This window comes from Castanea sativa, chromosome 2, assembly GCF_040712315.1.
Source record: "Castanea sativa cultivar Marrone di Chiusa Pesio chromosome 2, ASM4071231v1".
Classification (NCBI taxonomy): domain Eukaryota; kingdom Viridiplantae; phylum Streptophyta; class Magnoliopsida; order Fagales; family Fagaceae; genus Castanea; species Castanea sativa.
Window position 1 is genome coordinate 5,937,068 of NC_134014.1, and position 18,589 is coordinate 5,955,656.

The following is an 18,589-nucleotide window of genomic DNA, read 5'->3' on the forward strand; positions in this document are numbered from 1 at the left end:
AAATTTCATTATATAAGGCTCTTTGGGCCTGAGTCCATCACTTTTTTTTGGGTCTGGGTACAAATTGTGCACTTACATATTGCATTCCACCTTAGTTTTGGGATTAGATCATTCATGATCAGTTTCTCAAAAAAAAAAAAAAGATCATTAATGATCATGAATTCTTTGACTTTTTTCAATTTTCACTGAAAGATTATTATATGGTTAAATTAATGAGTAAAATTGTAAATATTTTGTAGTAAACTTGATAATAATTTAAATATTTTATTAAATTAATTCATATATATTTCAATAGTTTGTCAAGGTAGCAAATTTTGTATCCAATAGTTCGTGAATCATATGTGTGTAGAAAAGTTATCTGAATCTAAAAGAATTTCACATTACGAGTGGGCTTTTGAGAAAAAAAAAATAGAAAAGAAAAGGATAACAGGAACTTGTTCAATGGTTTGGTATACCATCCAAGAAAGTGGAAGGCCCAAAACAGAGATACATACATATAGTTTATAAAAAGTCAAACGCAAGTTGCTGTGGCTGGCTTACTATCCAATAAAGTTTAAGAGGCCCAAAGATATTTTATCTAAGTAAATGAAGTAAATAGTATATGTTTTTAGTGAGTTTAAGACTAAAAACACAAATAGAACAGAATGGACATTGCTTGTAAAGGCATCACAATAAAACTCAATTAAATTCATGAGAGTTCTGTTGCTTAATAGATGAAACTTACAAAATCTCTCAACTCATCTCAGAATTGAGTGCTTTCTTAAAACTCATCCGCTTATTCATTCTATATATAAGAATACTGCACCTCATGTTAAGCTTCAAAGCCTTTAGCCAAAATGGATTGATTATAAGCAGAAGATGACATAAATTTAACTGGCTGACAAAACTTTCCAAGAAGAATTTATGGTTAGAGAAATTATGTTGCACAAATATGACCCCCTTTTGGACAAAATTTCCCCATTCTTGAGGGTGAAGCTTTTCCATTGGGCAAACTTTAGAACCTTAACTATACAAAATGGAAGTTTATTCCTAAAAAAACTTTCCTATGAGGGATTAATGTACAATTACATTCTATATAGAACAGAGGCCATCCTAAAAAAATTAATGAAAAGAGGGAGAGGAATTTACATCTCATTTTCTATTATCAGTTCAGCAGCTGCACCCATTGAACCAATCCCACCTATCCCCAGCAATGCCAAAGCAAGCTCCTCTTCATTCCACTGTCTAAGCCCACTACTCAGTCTCTTCAAGATATCTACATCTACCTCTAGTACCCAATTTGGTGTGCAGCCAACCATCAAGGTCACAAATCCTGAGACATAAGCACGCCAAGTGGCCCAATCACAACCAAGTGAAATTTTCCCATCAAGTGCACTTGCCAGGAATTTCATGTGCGTCCCAAGGATTTTTGGGCGCCGCTTTGATGCAGATGATGTTGAGTCAACACCCCAAGCAAAAGCCAAACAAAGCACTGTGAAGTAGGCAAGAGCATATCCCCCAAGCATTGCAACCATCCCTTCTGACCCTTCTTCCGGCTCACATCTGTGAACAGATATAAACCAAGAAGGCAAGGTCTCTTTTATCAAGGATTGGACTATACTCAAGCCTCCAGATAACCATACCAAAGAAGCACCAAGTGCAGCTGCAAGTTTCACCCGAGTCATTGATGCAGAAAGTGAAACCTGTCTATATTTCAATCCATTCTTGCTTGTCCTTAACTTCTCTAATTTTTCTCTTGGAAGTCCACTAGATGCTATTTCTCTGACAGAATGCATCAAGAGAGAAATAATCTCTTCTGTTACAAACACAATATCTCTAATGGATCGAAAAACACGTAGATAAAGAATGCCCGGAGCAACAGGAGACATCCCACCGCTGAAATGGGATCCAAATCCATGGCCAAGAAGTTCCCCAACACCACCACTGCTTGAAATAGGTTCATCATTCAGACCAAGTGTGGCAGTGAAGCAGCTTTTAAGGAGCTGAACCACTGCATCACTGCTGTGGAGGAAGACTGTTCGAGATGCAGAAAAGACAAGAAAGTCACTCCAGCGCTTCGCCTTTTGGGTCCACAAGGAAGCCACGATTGGCATGCAAGGCCACGGACAACCTGCTGCAAGGGACTCCAAGGCTGGGCCAGCCAAATTGAGAAAACGTTCTGAGGCTCTGTCAATTTTATAGGTTATCGTAAGGCTCACAAAGGCAGCCAGGGGAAGTGGAAGTGTAGATGGAGAGCTTCCACCTGCAAGAACCATTTCTCTATCAGAATACTAGAGAACTATCTGTATATAATGAAAAGAAAGACCTCCAAGAAGCCAATTTCAATAGCTCATAATCAAATTAATACTTTTATGATAAGTATAATCATCTTAATCCTGTAAGACATGATCAGTAAGGGATTCTCTGGTTTTTTTTTTTTTTTTTTTTTTAAATTTGTGGGGGGAGAAGGGGGGGAGGGGGCGGTGTTAAAAAAACGTGAATTTTGATTGACACAGCTTGAATCCTAAATAAGGAGATCTTAAGTATTATAATAATCAGGATTGATTATATTTATCACTAAGCTTCTGACTTTGGACATCTTTGACAATGGCAGACACAGAAGTAAGGGTCTTTGGCCGATGTCTAGACATGCAAAACTAATAATTGAGAAGTTATAATGTTTACAAGAGAAAACCTGCAGCAAGACTTGGGACATCAACACCAGTGGTGGCAAGGATTTTCTTAATTTGTTCTTCAACATTAGAAAAATTTGCAGCAGGGCTAGGCCAATCTGTTCCATTCATGAAAACTGGTTTCCAGATACCCCTGGTTACTTCAGATGAAAAGTAGCTCACAATAGTTGCCAAAGATGCAGGGAGAAAATCAGCTAAATCTTTCAGACCTGAAAATATTGAAAAAGTTATAAATTATAACACTGCCCTAGTTTAAAAGGAACCTGTTTTGATCAACAACCGGGTGCTACATCAACTCAACCAAAGAACATATTGTCATTTACTGACATCCTAAATCAATAATGGTGATTTGAGTATACCATAAATATCCTGTCATATAAACTTTACTTACAGTTGCAAAGATCATCTTAAGGTCCCAGTTGTAATAAAAGAAATTCAAGTATAAAACTCATTTGATTTTGTTTTCTCAAATTTTACATGTATAACCAGCACAAACCAACACTCACACTAACCTGTAGCCAGTTCACGAGGAGAAAGTTTTCCATGAGCACAGGCTGTTAAAGCAGCATCAACAACAAAGGGAACAGCTTCCAGTACATCCCAGGCAGGCAATTTAGGTCTTAAAGAAGTATCCTCATTTCCAGTTCCTGAAGAACAACTACTTCCAGATGTAACTGAAGTTAAGGATTGGTTTCCTCTATTAATCTTCCTAAACATCATATTAAGAAGCCCATCGACAATCTGATGAACTGGTGTTCCATGAACAAGACCAGATAATGTTGAAGCTATGCATGCTTGATGCTGCCGATACCATGCTTTCAATTTTGGAAATGAATCCACAAATATGGGTTGTGGAGATGATAAACTTGCAACTGCTGAGAGTCTTTTTCTATTTCGATTTTTGTTTACATTCCCAGAAGATACTAGGTGGGAGTTTCGTAATAATAGAAGGTATTCAGGAGTTCGTTGGGATACGACTGTGGGTACATCTCCTACTCCATGTTCAAGAGGAGGATGATTAAACCTCCATAGCTTCAAAAGAAGAATAAATGCATTTGAAAACACAGCATGAGCAGAAATTTCTTCCCCATTTGTGAGAGTCCATGGGACATTTGGCACACATGATCCAAAAACCTCACAGATTGGCATCAGTGAACATGCAAGTTGCGGAACCTGGCAAGAAATTCAGAAAAGCGACATTATTTTGTAGCTGACCTAACGTTCCCGGTCATTAACACCCTTGTGTAGAATCACCGGAGTTTGAAAATAAATACAATCCAATTCCAAGTCAATTTAATTGAAGATTCAACACTTGGCTAGAGATATTAATCACAAACTACATGTCTACACCTGTAATTATTACATTACTAAACGTGCTAACTTCTGATTATTAACTTTGTTCCTTGAGCCTCTATCCCCGTTTCCTCTTTCAATTTCATAATCATGCTTCATTTGGTAGCCAAGAATACACTCAACTGATGTATTCAGTCAAAGGCAAGCAAACCTTTTGCATAATGCTTTGCAAAGTCTCAACATTATTAAACTGTATGTCATCATGTCTTAATTATATTTTAGTTTACTTTCTGTTGGCCTTTCCTTATTCTAGAGTACCTTCAAGTTTAATGATATCACTCACATTGTTGCAATTATTTATTGGTTCCATTACACATGGGGGAAAAAAAAAAATATATATATATATATATATATATATATATATATATATATATATTCTTAGCCAAGCAAAAGCATTGAAGAAAGTACCAAGCCATGTAGAGAGAAGATCTGAACACAATCGACAGAAGTTATTCCGACAATTATTACATTCAGCATTGGAGCGTAACCAATCAAGTGGCTGTCACTCCCAGAATATTCTGGAGGAACTGGAGGAGATAATAGTCTAGTAATGAAATGAACAGTGTGTTCCTGCATGAAATGCAGACCTTAGAGTTATTAGAGTAGTTGTGCAGTGCCCCTATTTCTAAAAGCAAAATTAAAAAGAAAGAAATAAAGAAATGCTAGGTATCAATAATATGCAAGGGCAAAGAAATTAGTTGTGTAGCTATTCAGGAACAAAGAATTTAAAATACGGTATGTAAAAGTTCAACTTAGCTACCTGTATATTCCAACCCCGAATTAAAGAGGCCCCACAAAGTATAGTAGCAGCACATATCTTCTCATCATCTGATCCATTGACTGCAACCTCAAATATTTTCTCGAGTTCTGCTAAGCTTCCATCAAATCCATGAGCTTAAATTCAGTGGATTTACCTTTGGGTAAATTTACAAAAAAGAGCATTTGATATACCTGGCTTCAGGAGAGAAAAAGGAATAACTGAAGACCAGGCCATAGTTAAAGACATTAATTAGTAATCTAATAGTTCACCACATAGAGATCATCTATATATTTTTTGTATATGGGAACCCCATTTATAAAGTAAATGGATCATAATTGTTAATGGCTGAAGGAAAAATCCATTACACTCATATATATATCTTTTAAATCAATGAACTTCGCAAATTGGAATGTCCAACAATCATATGACTAGTTAATTAAGCATATTTTTAAAGAAAGGATATGCAATTTACTATTTAATGCACCCCTTTAGGACAAACCCTAGGATCTAAATAACTCAAACGGGTGACTTGTAGAAACCTTGTTATAAAAATATTGATTCTGTAAGGACGGGAGGAAAGTGCTAGCCACATCTACACTTATAGCTGCAACTGGGTTCCTCATAATCACTTATAAATCCAACATCCACCTAGTAAACAACCGATGTGGGACTTAACAAATGCCCGCACAACACACTAAAACAAACCAATCCAATTCGGAAAATATGGGGTATCACAGATTTATTAACTACAGTAATTAAGAATAAGAACCAGAAAGAGTATACCTTGTAGCGGGAGTTGAAACCAAAGCATTTATCAATACTGGAGTCAGTGGAGCACCCTTCATAAATGATGACCAACTAGGGGCTTGAGCAGGTAGAGTATGAGGTATTTGATTGATGCATCCATTCACATAACCTGGCCAGTAATATGCAGATGTATCCAGTAGGTTTCTGGCAACACAAGCTTCAACTATCAAATGACGCAAGTTTCCAGCTGAAATAATGGTACAGAACTAAGATTAGAAAAACTAGAAGACATATTTCGAAGACTAATACTTGCCCCATGAAAAAAAGAACAAAACACAAACGCAAAGATACATATTGATTGAATAATACTGGAGTAAGGAAAAAACATAGCCAAAAAATAAAGTAAATACATAATTAGCAATATTGGGGATAGAAAATGTATGTCTCAACAAGAATATTAGAACAGGCTACAGATAGAACAAGGAATGGAAAAACTCTAAAAGGTTATAGTGGTCCAACCTAAAAAAATGTTTAATTTTGTTCAATTATTCTGTTCTTTATAGTTGAACAGTTGAACAAAATCAAACTTTTTTTCTTAGGTTGGACCATAGCTGTATACTTCCTGTATACCTGGGTGACTCCTTTTTATGACTTCGAATAAAATTTTCATTACTTATTAAAAAAAAAACTATTCTTTTCTTTATGATTTTCCTAAGCCTCATTTAAATCATCAAGGCAATTTGATACATCATAATTCATTTTCAACAGTGAGAAAGTATGTTAAGAAAAGAGGGGCCACAATATCATCTAGAATGAATTGCTAGTACTCTTGGGAGGCACCATGAGTAGACCTAGCTAGTTACTACCATATGCCCATTGGCATCATTGCTGTTGGTCCAACCTTTCCTCTAACTGAAGAAATTCATTAAATGATCTATTGTTGATAAGAATCAAATATCACTTACAACAGTTGATAGGCATGTCTTTTACATTGATGCACTCAAAGTATGCACTCCCCACATTGATGCCAGAAACAAATAGCATTGCCTTTGCAGCAGCCTGATTGGCAGCAGAAACAATAGATTGAGGTGGAGTCAACAGGCCCTGATAATCCCCTAGTATCTGTAGGCTTGAGACCAAATCATTGCGGCACTTCCCTGTAACTTTTTTTTCTTTCCAATGATTAGTGGAGCCGCATTCTGTTTCATCAACAGGTGCACTTTCCTCCTCCTCAATGAGATCAGCAACCACAAGGGTTGTGACAGACAATAGAATGCATAAGCGAGTATCAAGGCGAGGCACAGGACCCTCAATGGGATCTCTTTCCTAACAAGAAAAATATTTAGAATTTGAAAAGATTAACAATTAAGATAATGTAAAATAAAACTTCAAGAGTGATGTGCATATATATCTCTACTGGAAACCTAGATAGTAACAATCTCTTCACTCTAAACATTTTATCTGTGAACTTGAAATTCTTGTTCCCATTTTACACTTTCTGCGTACATGGGCTCTTTTTCTTCATCAATAAAATACCATTTCTTATATATATAGAAAATGAAAAAAGGCACTTCACTGAAACAAACAGATGTTTTTCCCCCAAAATGCTTAAAACTTCTCCAGATTACTGATCAATTAAGATAGGGAAGAAAACTCAAAGATTGATGTTAGACAAAAACTTCTAAAAACACAAAAATTTGAGTCAGGTCTAAGGCTAAAGAGAACAAGACAATTTAAGGAGTAGGACATGATACTCGAATGAAATAAGAAATTATTGTGATGTCAAAAATATTTGACATATACTCAGAAATAAATGAAACTGATTAGTACAATCATGACAAATTCTAACCCTTTGAACAAGACGAAGAGCTGCTATCCAAAGACCTAAAAAGGTGTCATGCCAGGTGGTGCCATTTATTGCTTGAAGGGTTTTAATCAAACCTGCACAATTTGAAACCTTAACATTATCATTTTTATAGACATTGGATTTGGAAGAACAGATCTGACATCATTTCTATTAAGATTCATGTCAAGGACTATGAAAAACTCTGAATTTACCAGTAATTATTTCAATGCCACATGTTGCATTTACTTGATATCCATCCATGGCATCTTCTAATAAGAGATCAAGAGGAAGCCAAAGAGCAGAACGGCTAGCTCCTTGGCATAGACCAGCAGAGGAAGAGAGAGATCCAAAAGCCATGACTGCATGAAACTTTTGTAGTGAACTTGTTTTGCATTCTCGAGACAATACTATTCGAGCATCTGAAGTCAACTGCTGAAGAGACTCAGGAGTAAGAGTTTTGGAATTTCTTAATGCTGAGGAATTTGCTTGAAGCAACTGTAATCTCTGGATGAAATCTAGCCAATGTGAGGGCCTGACAATGTAGCAGGGACTATTAGCCTAATTTCTTTCATTCAAAAGAAGACCAAATAGAAATATGATTATGGTAGTTATGAAGAGACATGATAGTTATGACTTCATAAAATTATAAAAATGGAATTGAATGGAATAACAAAGCAGGATTCACTGAAAATATAGGACAACTATTTTGGAAAAATCTTTCATAGAATATTAAGTTATGTCTATAAATAATGCACTTAATGGTCAATTGATAACAGTCACTATCCAATGCTTGACCTATTGAGCATAAGAGTCATCCAGTGTGATTTCACTTGCATGCAATTAAAGTAAAATGAACAGAGTTTGAGAAGGACGTTATTAAAAGGGAAATCTACATACATGTTTCGACGAGCCAAGTAAAGAATTCTCGCAGTTACTTTATTTTGTAGAAATTCCCCTACTAACTCAATGGCCATCACAGTATTTAAATTTTGCAATCTCTCCTGAAGTTCAGCCCTCTTCTCATCAAAACTATTATTACGATCTATTTCCATTTCTTGAGATTTAATTATCCATTTGGACTTCTTATCTGAGGTAAGTTCTAGCAAGCCTTCATCATCTAATGTTGCATCAAGCAACTGCCACACAATTGAAAGGATAAATTCAACCACAAGAATCCCAGGTTCACTCACAGGCATACCATATCCCTGTGAAAGTTGAAGAACAGCATCTATCGATTTCATGACCCTGCATAAATTTTAAAAAAATAAAATAAAAAAAAAAAAAGAAAGGTTAGAAACTAGAAAACTTTATGATAGAAAATTACAATGGAAAACAAGCGTTATAAATTAAGTGAGAGCAATTTCATCAAACATGAAATTTCAATTTTGGGGTTTTATTGTTATTATATGACTCATGTGTATCACATAAATAAATGTCATAAAAATTTATTTAATATTTGTGAATTAATTAAGAGATAGTAAACTAAAAAATTTGAAATAAACTTCATTACACTTGAATTGTAGAGCTCTTCTATCCTTATTCAAATTATGTAGTACTACATAAAATAAAATTTTCACAGAAACTCGTTGAAAATTTGTGAATTTATTAAAGATAATAAACAAAAATGAATAAAAGTTACAGCCAGTGATGCATCCAACATGCACCATCCCAAAGAGAAGATTTCAGTCCAAGTCAACATGGAAAGCTCTGGTTTCCTATTCCTTAGCAATTACTGTAGCTATTTTTCACTTCTTCTCTGTATTTCAACTTTATGTGTTGTAAACCAGAGCTGTTAAGAAGGCCTAAGCACATATGAAGGGTTTAGAACAATGGGGACCTCATTGGCTGTTGAATCATGAGAAGTGAGAACCAGTTTAAAAGCCTACTAATTAAAGATAACCACAGAGCATAAATACATTTTAGTCAGTCATAACATCTAGCACTGTAAGGACATCGAAGGGTCTTCTCTTGTTTGGATTCCTACTTTTTGATACACAAAATACCCTCAAATTCTCTTGATATTGGGTGTAGAATGGGAAAGATGAAAAATTGGTGATGTTGTTTAACTGAAAAAATTATGCATAATGAGCTTGATGTCTCAAATTCTTGTTCTCCTTACCATCACAACCATCTTTGGGGAATAGGTACCCTAGCAAGACCATTTATGATTGCATTGCCTACTATCTAAAGTACTTCCACAAGGTTTTAATAAAGACAGTTCTAGCATTTTTCAGTATATAATTACTAATTAGAAGGTGACTGCCATTAACCAAAAAAATATTTGAAAATCTTCATGTCATTTACAATGTTATATGTAAATCTTAAAAGTTTCGAATTAATTAATATTCTCATGATCCTATCTTTTTTATTTTTTGTTTTGGCATGGTGCAATACAAATGGTCTGTCAGAACACAACAGTAATTCTATAAGTTAGATGGCAACAGAAAAGAGCTTAATTATATTGACAATGTGAACCAAGTAGAATATAAATATATAAATAAGTTAATAAATATAACTTACTTATGATAATTTGGTCCATTTATCAGATATTTTAGTGTAAAAGCGTGTCTCTTAAGGAGTTCAAGATAAAGCCTATACGCCGCTGGCCGAGAATGTCTACTTGGAATGACCCTGCAGAAAATAAAAAATAGCAATACTATAAATGTGAATGTGCCAAACAAGACAGCCAAGCCACCAAATCATAATTACTTTCTTTGTGTGGATCCTTTTTTCATATTTGATAAATAAATAAGCCACTTCGCAAGAGTAAAACAGGAAAATTACAGCACCTCAACAAGAGATATATTATTAATGAAAAGTTTCTCATGAATTATAAAACCTCCATTTGGATATCAAAGGAAGGAGAGCCTGCAAAATACTAAGAAACAATCTCCACTCCAGTCACCTTTCTTTTCCTCTCCCCCATCCTTCCAAGACCCAAACTGAGGGTAGAACTACTCAATAACTCAAAGAGAGCCGCTGAAATTGATTCTAAACTAAATCAAGAATGTAGATGCCATTCAGTCCCAAAAGAGATAAACAAAAACAATTTTGTGCTCATGAATATTGCAAAATCAAGTTCATAGGAAAATGCCATTTGATAAGTACTGTAATGTGCTATAAACAAAAGCTCAGGTCTGTGTTGGTTGGAAGAAGATGCAGGGAAAAAAAGATGTGAGAGACTGAAAGTATTAGATATGTTGTGCATGACCCGAGGGAACCAATGCTCTATAAGTCAAGTGAGCCAAATACAATAAAGGTTGCTTTCTATTACTTCTTAGAATCAAATTTGACATAAAGCATTACACGCAACACTCATTTTCATTCATAGGCCAAACTGAAAGAATTTGGTACGACTGGAAAGATAGATAAAATAACAACTTGTCAAACAGAGAGAGAGAGGAACAATGAGGAAATAAACAAAAAGTAAATTCAGAATCTTGAGGTGAAAAAAGAAGAAGAAAAAAGAATGACCAACAGAGAGAGACGAATAATGGGGAAATGAACAAGAAAGAAATTCAGAATCCTGATGTCAAACAGAAATAAAAATAGCACTTTAATCCTCAAATTTCGATAAAGTGAGCTCAAAACAATCATTTGGCTTATTCTCAGCTTTTGAGAACAAAACCAATGACCTCTTGACTCTAGACATTACTTTATTGTCCTCCATTTTCTCAGGAACCAAACACAGTGCAGTCAACGGTCCCAAACTGCATCAGAAACTCATCAAATAACACAGGTACCATGAATCATCAAACACCAAAACTATTCAAAAATGGAAAGAAAACATAAAAAGATTCAAACAAATTCACAAACTTTCGCCAATACCCACCAAGGAATACCCCATTTCAAATCCCCCCACCAATAACAAAATGAAAAACAAAACCCAGAAAACACAGACAAAAAATAAATAAATAAAAACAAAACCATTGGAAACAGAAAACAGAACTAACAAACAAACAAAAACAAAAGGTTCAAAAAAAAAAAAGAGAAAACAATAATATTCAAACAAATTCACTAACTTTTGCTAATACCCACAAAAGAATACCCCATTTCAACTCACAAAAACCCACCCCCCCAAAACAAAAAATCAAAACCATTTTAAACAAGCAGCAAAACAGAACACAGAAACAAACAAACAAACCAACCAACCTGGTAGAGAGCTGAGCAAGGAGGAGCATAGGGGGCACAATATTAAGCAATAAAGCCTTTTCCAAAAACTTCCATAGAATAGGCACGTTGTTGTCCCAACAAATGTAGGAAACCAACACATCAGCGAGCTCCAAAGAAGGCAAAGCCACTCCTGCTGAGCTCAAGCTCGATGACAAGTGTAACGCCCAGAGCAGAGGATCCATGCCCTTTTGCTGTGCCACCTCTGTTATGTCTATCACACTGTCCCATGTACAACTCTGTACAGAAACAGCCATTTTAGCCCACACTTCGATTTATGATCGCTGGGACTAAAGCAAGATAGAGTGCTTTTTTTTTTTGTGTTTGTGTTTTGTGTTTTGTGTTTTATGTTTTCTATGTGTTTGTGTTTATGTCTGTGTGTGTTTGTTTATGTTTTCTATGTGTTTTTTTTTTTTTTTTTTTTTGGCTTTTCTGTGTGATACTGTGATGGGAGGTATCGTGAATTCGTGATGTACCGATTGCGTGATTGGTCAGAAACTACTGAGAGTCAAGCAGTGTGAGGAAGAAAAGTGGGGTTTAAATATTTAACATGTTTGGGGATTCTTTTATTATTTAATTTTGAATGAGTCACCCTGATTGATATCTGGATTGAATTGAATGCTTTATTAATATTTGATTATTCTCTTGCTTTCATGATCTACCTTTTTGAACTCTTCAAATAAATTATTTTTGTCAATTTTAATTTTTTTTCAATTGCTAATTGGATTGTAATTTCATCCATTATTTATAAACTAGTAAATAACTCATAATGCATAGATGCATTTAAAATTAAACATAATTTTTATTATAAAAATATAAATTTGGTCAAATTATTAAAAAAAATTAGCATGTAAAACATGCATACTTATTATTATTTGATTATTTTCTTGCTTTCATGATTTACCTATTTGAACTCTTCAAATAAATTATTTTTGTCAATTTAAAATTTTTTCAATTGCTAGTTGGATTGTAATTTCATTTATTATTTATAAACTAGTATGTAATTCATACAAACACATGGATGTATTTAAAATTAAATACAATTTTTATTATAAAAATATAGTCAAATTTTTTAAAAAAATTATCATGTAACACATGCATAGTTATAGATACATTTAAAATTAAGCAAAAATTTTTATAATAAAAATATAAATAATTAGTCAAATTTATAAAAAAAAAGTAAACGTTATTAGTTACATATTAAAATTATTACCTAAATATAATAATAATTATGATAATTTTTTTCTAATTTTTAATAAGATAGAACATGTAGTGATCTTTATTGTGCGGTGATTTTTATTGAGTATATGTAATTAGGTTTTGTTATTGTATTTTGTATAATTCATTAATATTAGATTCTTAGTATTTTGCACTCATTAACTCACTTGGCACAAAAATTAAAAAACTTAAGTTGACACATGATACAAACTTAAGTGGATAATTATGGTATGGTTCTCACATAAATTTAGACACATGACGCAAAATTGAATTCTAATTGAATTTTCTCTAAGTTTTTTACCTGTTAATATATACTAGTTTGTAACCTCATGCATATGCATGAATACACTTAAAAATATACAATAAGATGTATAATATAATTCTTGTGTATATATAATTTAAATACTATTAATAGTCATTTTTATATTTTGTTAACTCTATAAACAAATTTGTAAGGATATTATTAGATATAAAATGTAAACTGTCCATTTTTTTAATTATTGTGGAGCATTTTTTTTTTATGATTCATTTATTCTAGATTCTTTGATTTTTGTACTTAATAACTCACTTTGATGAATATTTATGATGTAATCCCACATTTTATTCTAAAATCAAGAAATAAAACTCTTGAAAAATAAATAATTTAGAACACATGACACAGAATTGGAATTCTAATTTGGAGTTCTAATTTGAGTTTCTCTTAGTTTCACCTATTATATATATATATATATATATATATATATATATATATAATTTAGAATCTAATTGGATCTAGACTCTTCAGTTTTTGGACCTAATAATTCACTTACCACAAAAAAAAATTTAAAAATTAGATGGACATATGAATTTAAATTAGATGGATCCATATAAATTAAAATTTAATTTAGAATCTAATTGAATTTAAACTCTTTGATATTTGTACCTAATAATTCACTTGATGCACAAATTTAAAAATTAAATGAGACATATGGTGCAAAATTAGACATGCTTTAGAATTTAATTGGATCTAAACTCTTCGGTTTTTGCATCAAATAATTTACTTGCCACAGAAATTAAAAAATTAGGTGGGACATATTACACAAAATTAAACTTCGATTAAAATTCAATTTAGAATCTAATTTAATTTAGACTCTTTGATTTCTGCACCTAATAATTCACTTGAATCACATTTAAATATTAGATGAGACAAGTGACGCAAAATTAGACTCCAATTTAGAATTTAGTTGGATTTTCTCTCAGCTTTAACTCTCTCTCTGTCTCTTTGTCTCTCTCTCTCTCTCTCTCTCTAAATATATATATATATATATATATATGATTAGGTTTTTTAATGGGTTTTTATATTGAACTCCACATTTTTAACATAGAATTAAACTCTCTTGGCACAAAAATTAAAAAACTTACATTAAATGAGACATATGGCGTAAAATTACACTCTAATTGAATTTCAATTTTTACATTGAATTAAATAACTTGGCACAATAATTTAAAAACTTAGATTAAATAGAACACGTGGCGCAAAATTAGACTCTAATTGAATTTCAATTTGAAATCTAATTGGATTTTCTCTCTGCTTTTCCTATTAATATATATAGATATATAGATTAGTATGTAACACATGTATATGTACGAGTACAATTAAAAATAATCATAATTATACGATTCAAATTATACATTTTTTATAAAAGATGTTCAAATTATACATGAAATTAGTTTACACTTTTTTAAAAATCATACATTTCTAGAATATGTAATGATTTATCATTATATATATATATATAATATATGTAACGGTTTATCAAAGGCTCTTTTAGTTTTTTGATAAAAGTTAATAATTTTAATCCATTATAATGGAGATTACTATATTTTTCAATCACAAAAATACTTAGCCGTATGATGGGTATAATGGGTTTTGGATGCAAAAAAATTATCATGATTAACTTCCTAACTCTCTCAAAAAAAATATCGTAACTCTCTACGCGTGAAGACTTATCCCGCGCAATTGTGCGTTACCACCCAAATCCAAGTTTTCAACAATAACCCTTAGTAGGAAAAAAAAAAAGTCATACAGATCCCATGATGCGATGGATGACAACCGCAACACTATTAATAGACTTGAACACAACTATTCTATTATTTCATTGTCACAAAACATCAAAGCATATGCTTTAGTTGTGGTTCCTCCATAGTTCATGCTCCATTCGTCTCTCTCTTCTCGCTTTTCGCTGCAGTCCTCCCTTCATCCCTATTGGCGCGTCAGTTTTGCTAGACTGGAACACATCTCCAACCTTAACTTACAGGTGAAAAAAAAGGAAAAAAAAGGAAAAAAAGACAGAATGTAAGAGATCAAAAACTAAAGCAAGATAGAATATGATAGACACGAAGACTTATCTAAAGCAAGATAAAATTTTGACCTTGTTCTTAACCAAGAAATTCGTCTACACAAAAGAATAAAAATAAGAAAATAACAACATAATGCATTAGCGGTGATCCTAAAATTAGAGCATCAGACACATGACTTTCAAAACAACATTAATGTTTAAACACAAAAAAATATATATATATCACATTAAACCTCTTGGATTCAAGACTTCCAACCTATAGAGATAGAATTATGAACAATGAAGGATTTGATATTGTTAATTTAGATAAATATAAGAAGTTAAGAGCAGTTAGTTTTTTAAAAAAAGACGTTAAAAGCAGTTTAAATTGTAATCAAACGGGCATATATCTATTTAGTTTTTTCTTTTTTTCTTTTTGATAAACTTGAGGATTTTTAAAAAAATTGATAAAAAGATAAACATGTGGATGGTTTTTTTTAAAAGGAAAGAAAAAAATAGTAACATGGGGTTGTTTAACTTATTTTTCTATTTTAAAAAAAAAACAGTAAACTTATACGTATTTGTTTTGAAGAAAAGGGTTAGTGTGAGAGTGATCATATATTTGTAGGAAATGTTTTAAGTAAGAGTTAGAGATATAATTTTATAGTATTATCCACAAGTTTTGCCTCTAATTAAACATAGGCTGTATGGGCATTTTGGAACAAAAAAAAATGTTCAGTCCAAATAGAGAAAACTCCTTAAATATACTAGCCTCTAAGCACCTATTCACGTGTGTGCTTGGAGGCTATTTTATTTTTTTGGGTAAGAGTAAATGTTGGATTAAGACAACTTGACCCTCGGTTAATTAATTCAATTACCCAAGTTGATTAATTAGATCAATTTGTATGCAAAATGTGAAGGCACCAACAAATCACCAAAAATACTAAATGCAGCGAAAAATAAATTTAATACGATGATTTGTTGACAAATGGGGAAAACCTCGCAATGCAAAAATTTCACCGGGTGATTTTAAGGTCATTACTCATAAGAATCCATTAGTCAACAATCAAGCAGTTACAAGTATAAGGAAATTTTCCAACTACCCTTGGACTATCCCGAAATACTAACCTACGGTTGAACTTTTGCTCCAATACCCAATTGGACTTGATCTTCTAGTAGCCTTCGTTCCCTTGATGCATAAACCTCCAATTTGTAACTAACCTTTTACACGGATCCCAAGTAAGTGACTAACTCTAGCAATGCGAATAAATGTTGTTAGTTGCAAAGTTATTTACTTCATCAACAGTGAAGATCTGAAAAGCACTCGGTTACAAAACCCTATGGCGTATAAATACAGTAGCTTCACACAGAGAAAATAAGTGTCTTGGTCTCTATATCCGTATGTGACGGCCTTTAAAATAAAACCTTATATATGTCTAGAGTTGCGAGAAAAGAAACCCCAAACAAATATTATAGGTTGGGCCGAATTTCAGATTTGAAAATTCTAAAATTGTAGTTCTTGATAGATTGAGCTACTATCAAGTTATCTATCGAGCTTCACATTAAGTCTCAATAGCAGGCTTCTATGAAGCTATCTGTTAAGACTTAATGAACAGTTTTTCTTCACTTGTTTCTTGGACCAATCTTCATGTTTTTAATACTTGACTTGAACACGTTTCTTAAAGTACTAAATCCATCTTAGATCTATCCAATTTCAAGTAAAATGCATTTTGTCAAAGAATTAGCCAATTACACAAAATATGATCCTAACAGTTAATAATTTGCATCTATTATAATTTAAAAATATATTTTTTTTTTCAAACAAATAAAAGGGATAAAGTTTAAAAATAAGTAGTAATTATAATTTCTTTTTTGAATGTGAAGGGGAAAAAATCATAAATTTTAGGAATTATCTTTTTGAATTCAAAATAAAATTTGTTATTCGACATTTATGACCCTATTTCTAAATAAAGTCACCCTTCATTAATGAGGGTATTTTTGAATCACATAAAAATTCAGTTGAAAGAGGGAAATCTTATTTATCTATATATAGTATAAATAAATATCTATACTATTTATAAGAGGATTCCCCTTCTTTTTTTTGAAACAGAGGATTCCCTTTTTTAGATTAAACTTTTATATAATTCATAAATATCCCTAAACCTTAGGTTTAATAGGCAAAAATCTTGAGGATAACCCGGTAATATACATCTCTAACTCCACTTAAGATACCTACGAAATAAGACATTCTCTTACTAATCTATATCTTCAAAACAAACTTATCCTGACTCTCAAAAAAAAAAAAACTTATCCAAATTTAAAAAAAGAAAAAGAAAATTATGACCATATATATATAGATTGGTACAATTTTATTTCTAGAAAGCCTTGAAAACAGTTTAATATAAAAGTTTTCCTAATTTTTTTTTGTTGTTGTAAATTGAGTAATTCAACAAGTAACTTATGTCGTCCCTTAAAAAAAGCCAAAACGTGTTTAATATGATTTTTTTTTGTTACAATTACATATTTTAACAATAAAGCTTATTTATTTATATTGAAAATGGATAAAAAGATTATTATAGCTTAAAAAACTATACTTTTAAAATTATAAATAAGTTAAAAAGCTATAAGAATAAAAGGTTTAATCAAATTTACACAAGAATAATATTGAATTATTTATTAAAAAACTTTTGAGTATTTTTATTTTCTAATAAGGGGCTAAAAGTACTATATTTTATGGAGGATAGGACAGGTGTATTACTTTGTGCTTACTCACCATGAAGATTGCTTAAATTTAATTAACAGGTTACCAAAAAAAACATTAATTAATAAATTCTATATTAAGAAGATGGATAGTTTATAAATGAAATTGCCATTGATGTAGACTAATCATCTCTTTTAGCTTGGTTTAGATTTAGATGTCCTGGGAATAAGACAATATGGCAAAACTAAAAAACATCACAGTGACACAAGTCACACATGGAATAACAATTATCACATACCTATAAGATGTAACTACCTAGCTTTTGAATTAAAGAAACTATGAACTAATTCACCCCTAAAAAGAAAAAAAAGGAAAGAGAACTAGCTAAGTGGAATTTCCTAAGTTGTTACCTGTTGGACATTTGGGGCCAAATCAAAAGAAAATATCTTATGAAACTGACATATGACACAATTTTCTCATATTCGATGAATCTCACACATCTTTGGGACTTAAGTATTGTGAAGACATGTTCAATATGCTATTTCCATAATCAAGATGCATCCAAGACTATGGTTCAATTGTGGGCCAAAATGGGCTTTTACCCATTTCTCATAAACTTTATAGCAAAATGCCCTATGTTTGAAACTAATTAAAAAAATGTCCCTATTTTGAAACCCGATTTTGTATAAATTGAGTTTCAAATGTATAATTCGAGTGGAACATCGAATTATAAGGAACGTGGATTAAGAAAAAAATACTTTTTTTTTTAAACTTGAGTTCCATGTAAAGTATTCGAGTTCATGA

General features: G+C 32.1%; 1 protein-coding gene across 1 annotated transcript; it reads right to left on the reverse strand.

Moving 5' to 3' along the window:
- Positions 1 to 887: 887 nt before the first annotated feature.
- LOC142624438 (mediator of RNA polymerase II transcription subunit 33A) lies at positions 888 to 12,059 on the reverse strand. The gene is made up of 12 exons (XM_075798003.1): positions 11,531 to 12,059; positions 9,899 to 10,009; positions 8,276 to 8,623; positions 7,591 to 7,910; positions 7,382 to 7,473; positions 6,498 to 6,858; positions 5,569 to 5,779; positions 4,786 to 4,900; positions 4,434 to 4,595; positions 3,185 to 3,845; positions 2,675 to 2,881; positions 888 to 2,242 (listed from the first exon to the last, which is right to left on the reverse strand). The coding sequence occupies exons 1-12, from the start codon at positions 11,803 to 11,805 to the stop codon at positions 1,125 to 1,127; spliced, it is 3,981 nt and encodes a 1,326-aa protein (XP_075654118.1). The 5' UTR covers positions 11,806 to 12,059; the 3' UTR covers positions 888 to 1,124.
- Positions 12,060 to 18,589: the final 6,530 nt, after the last annotated feature.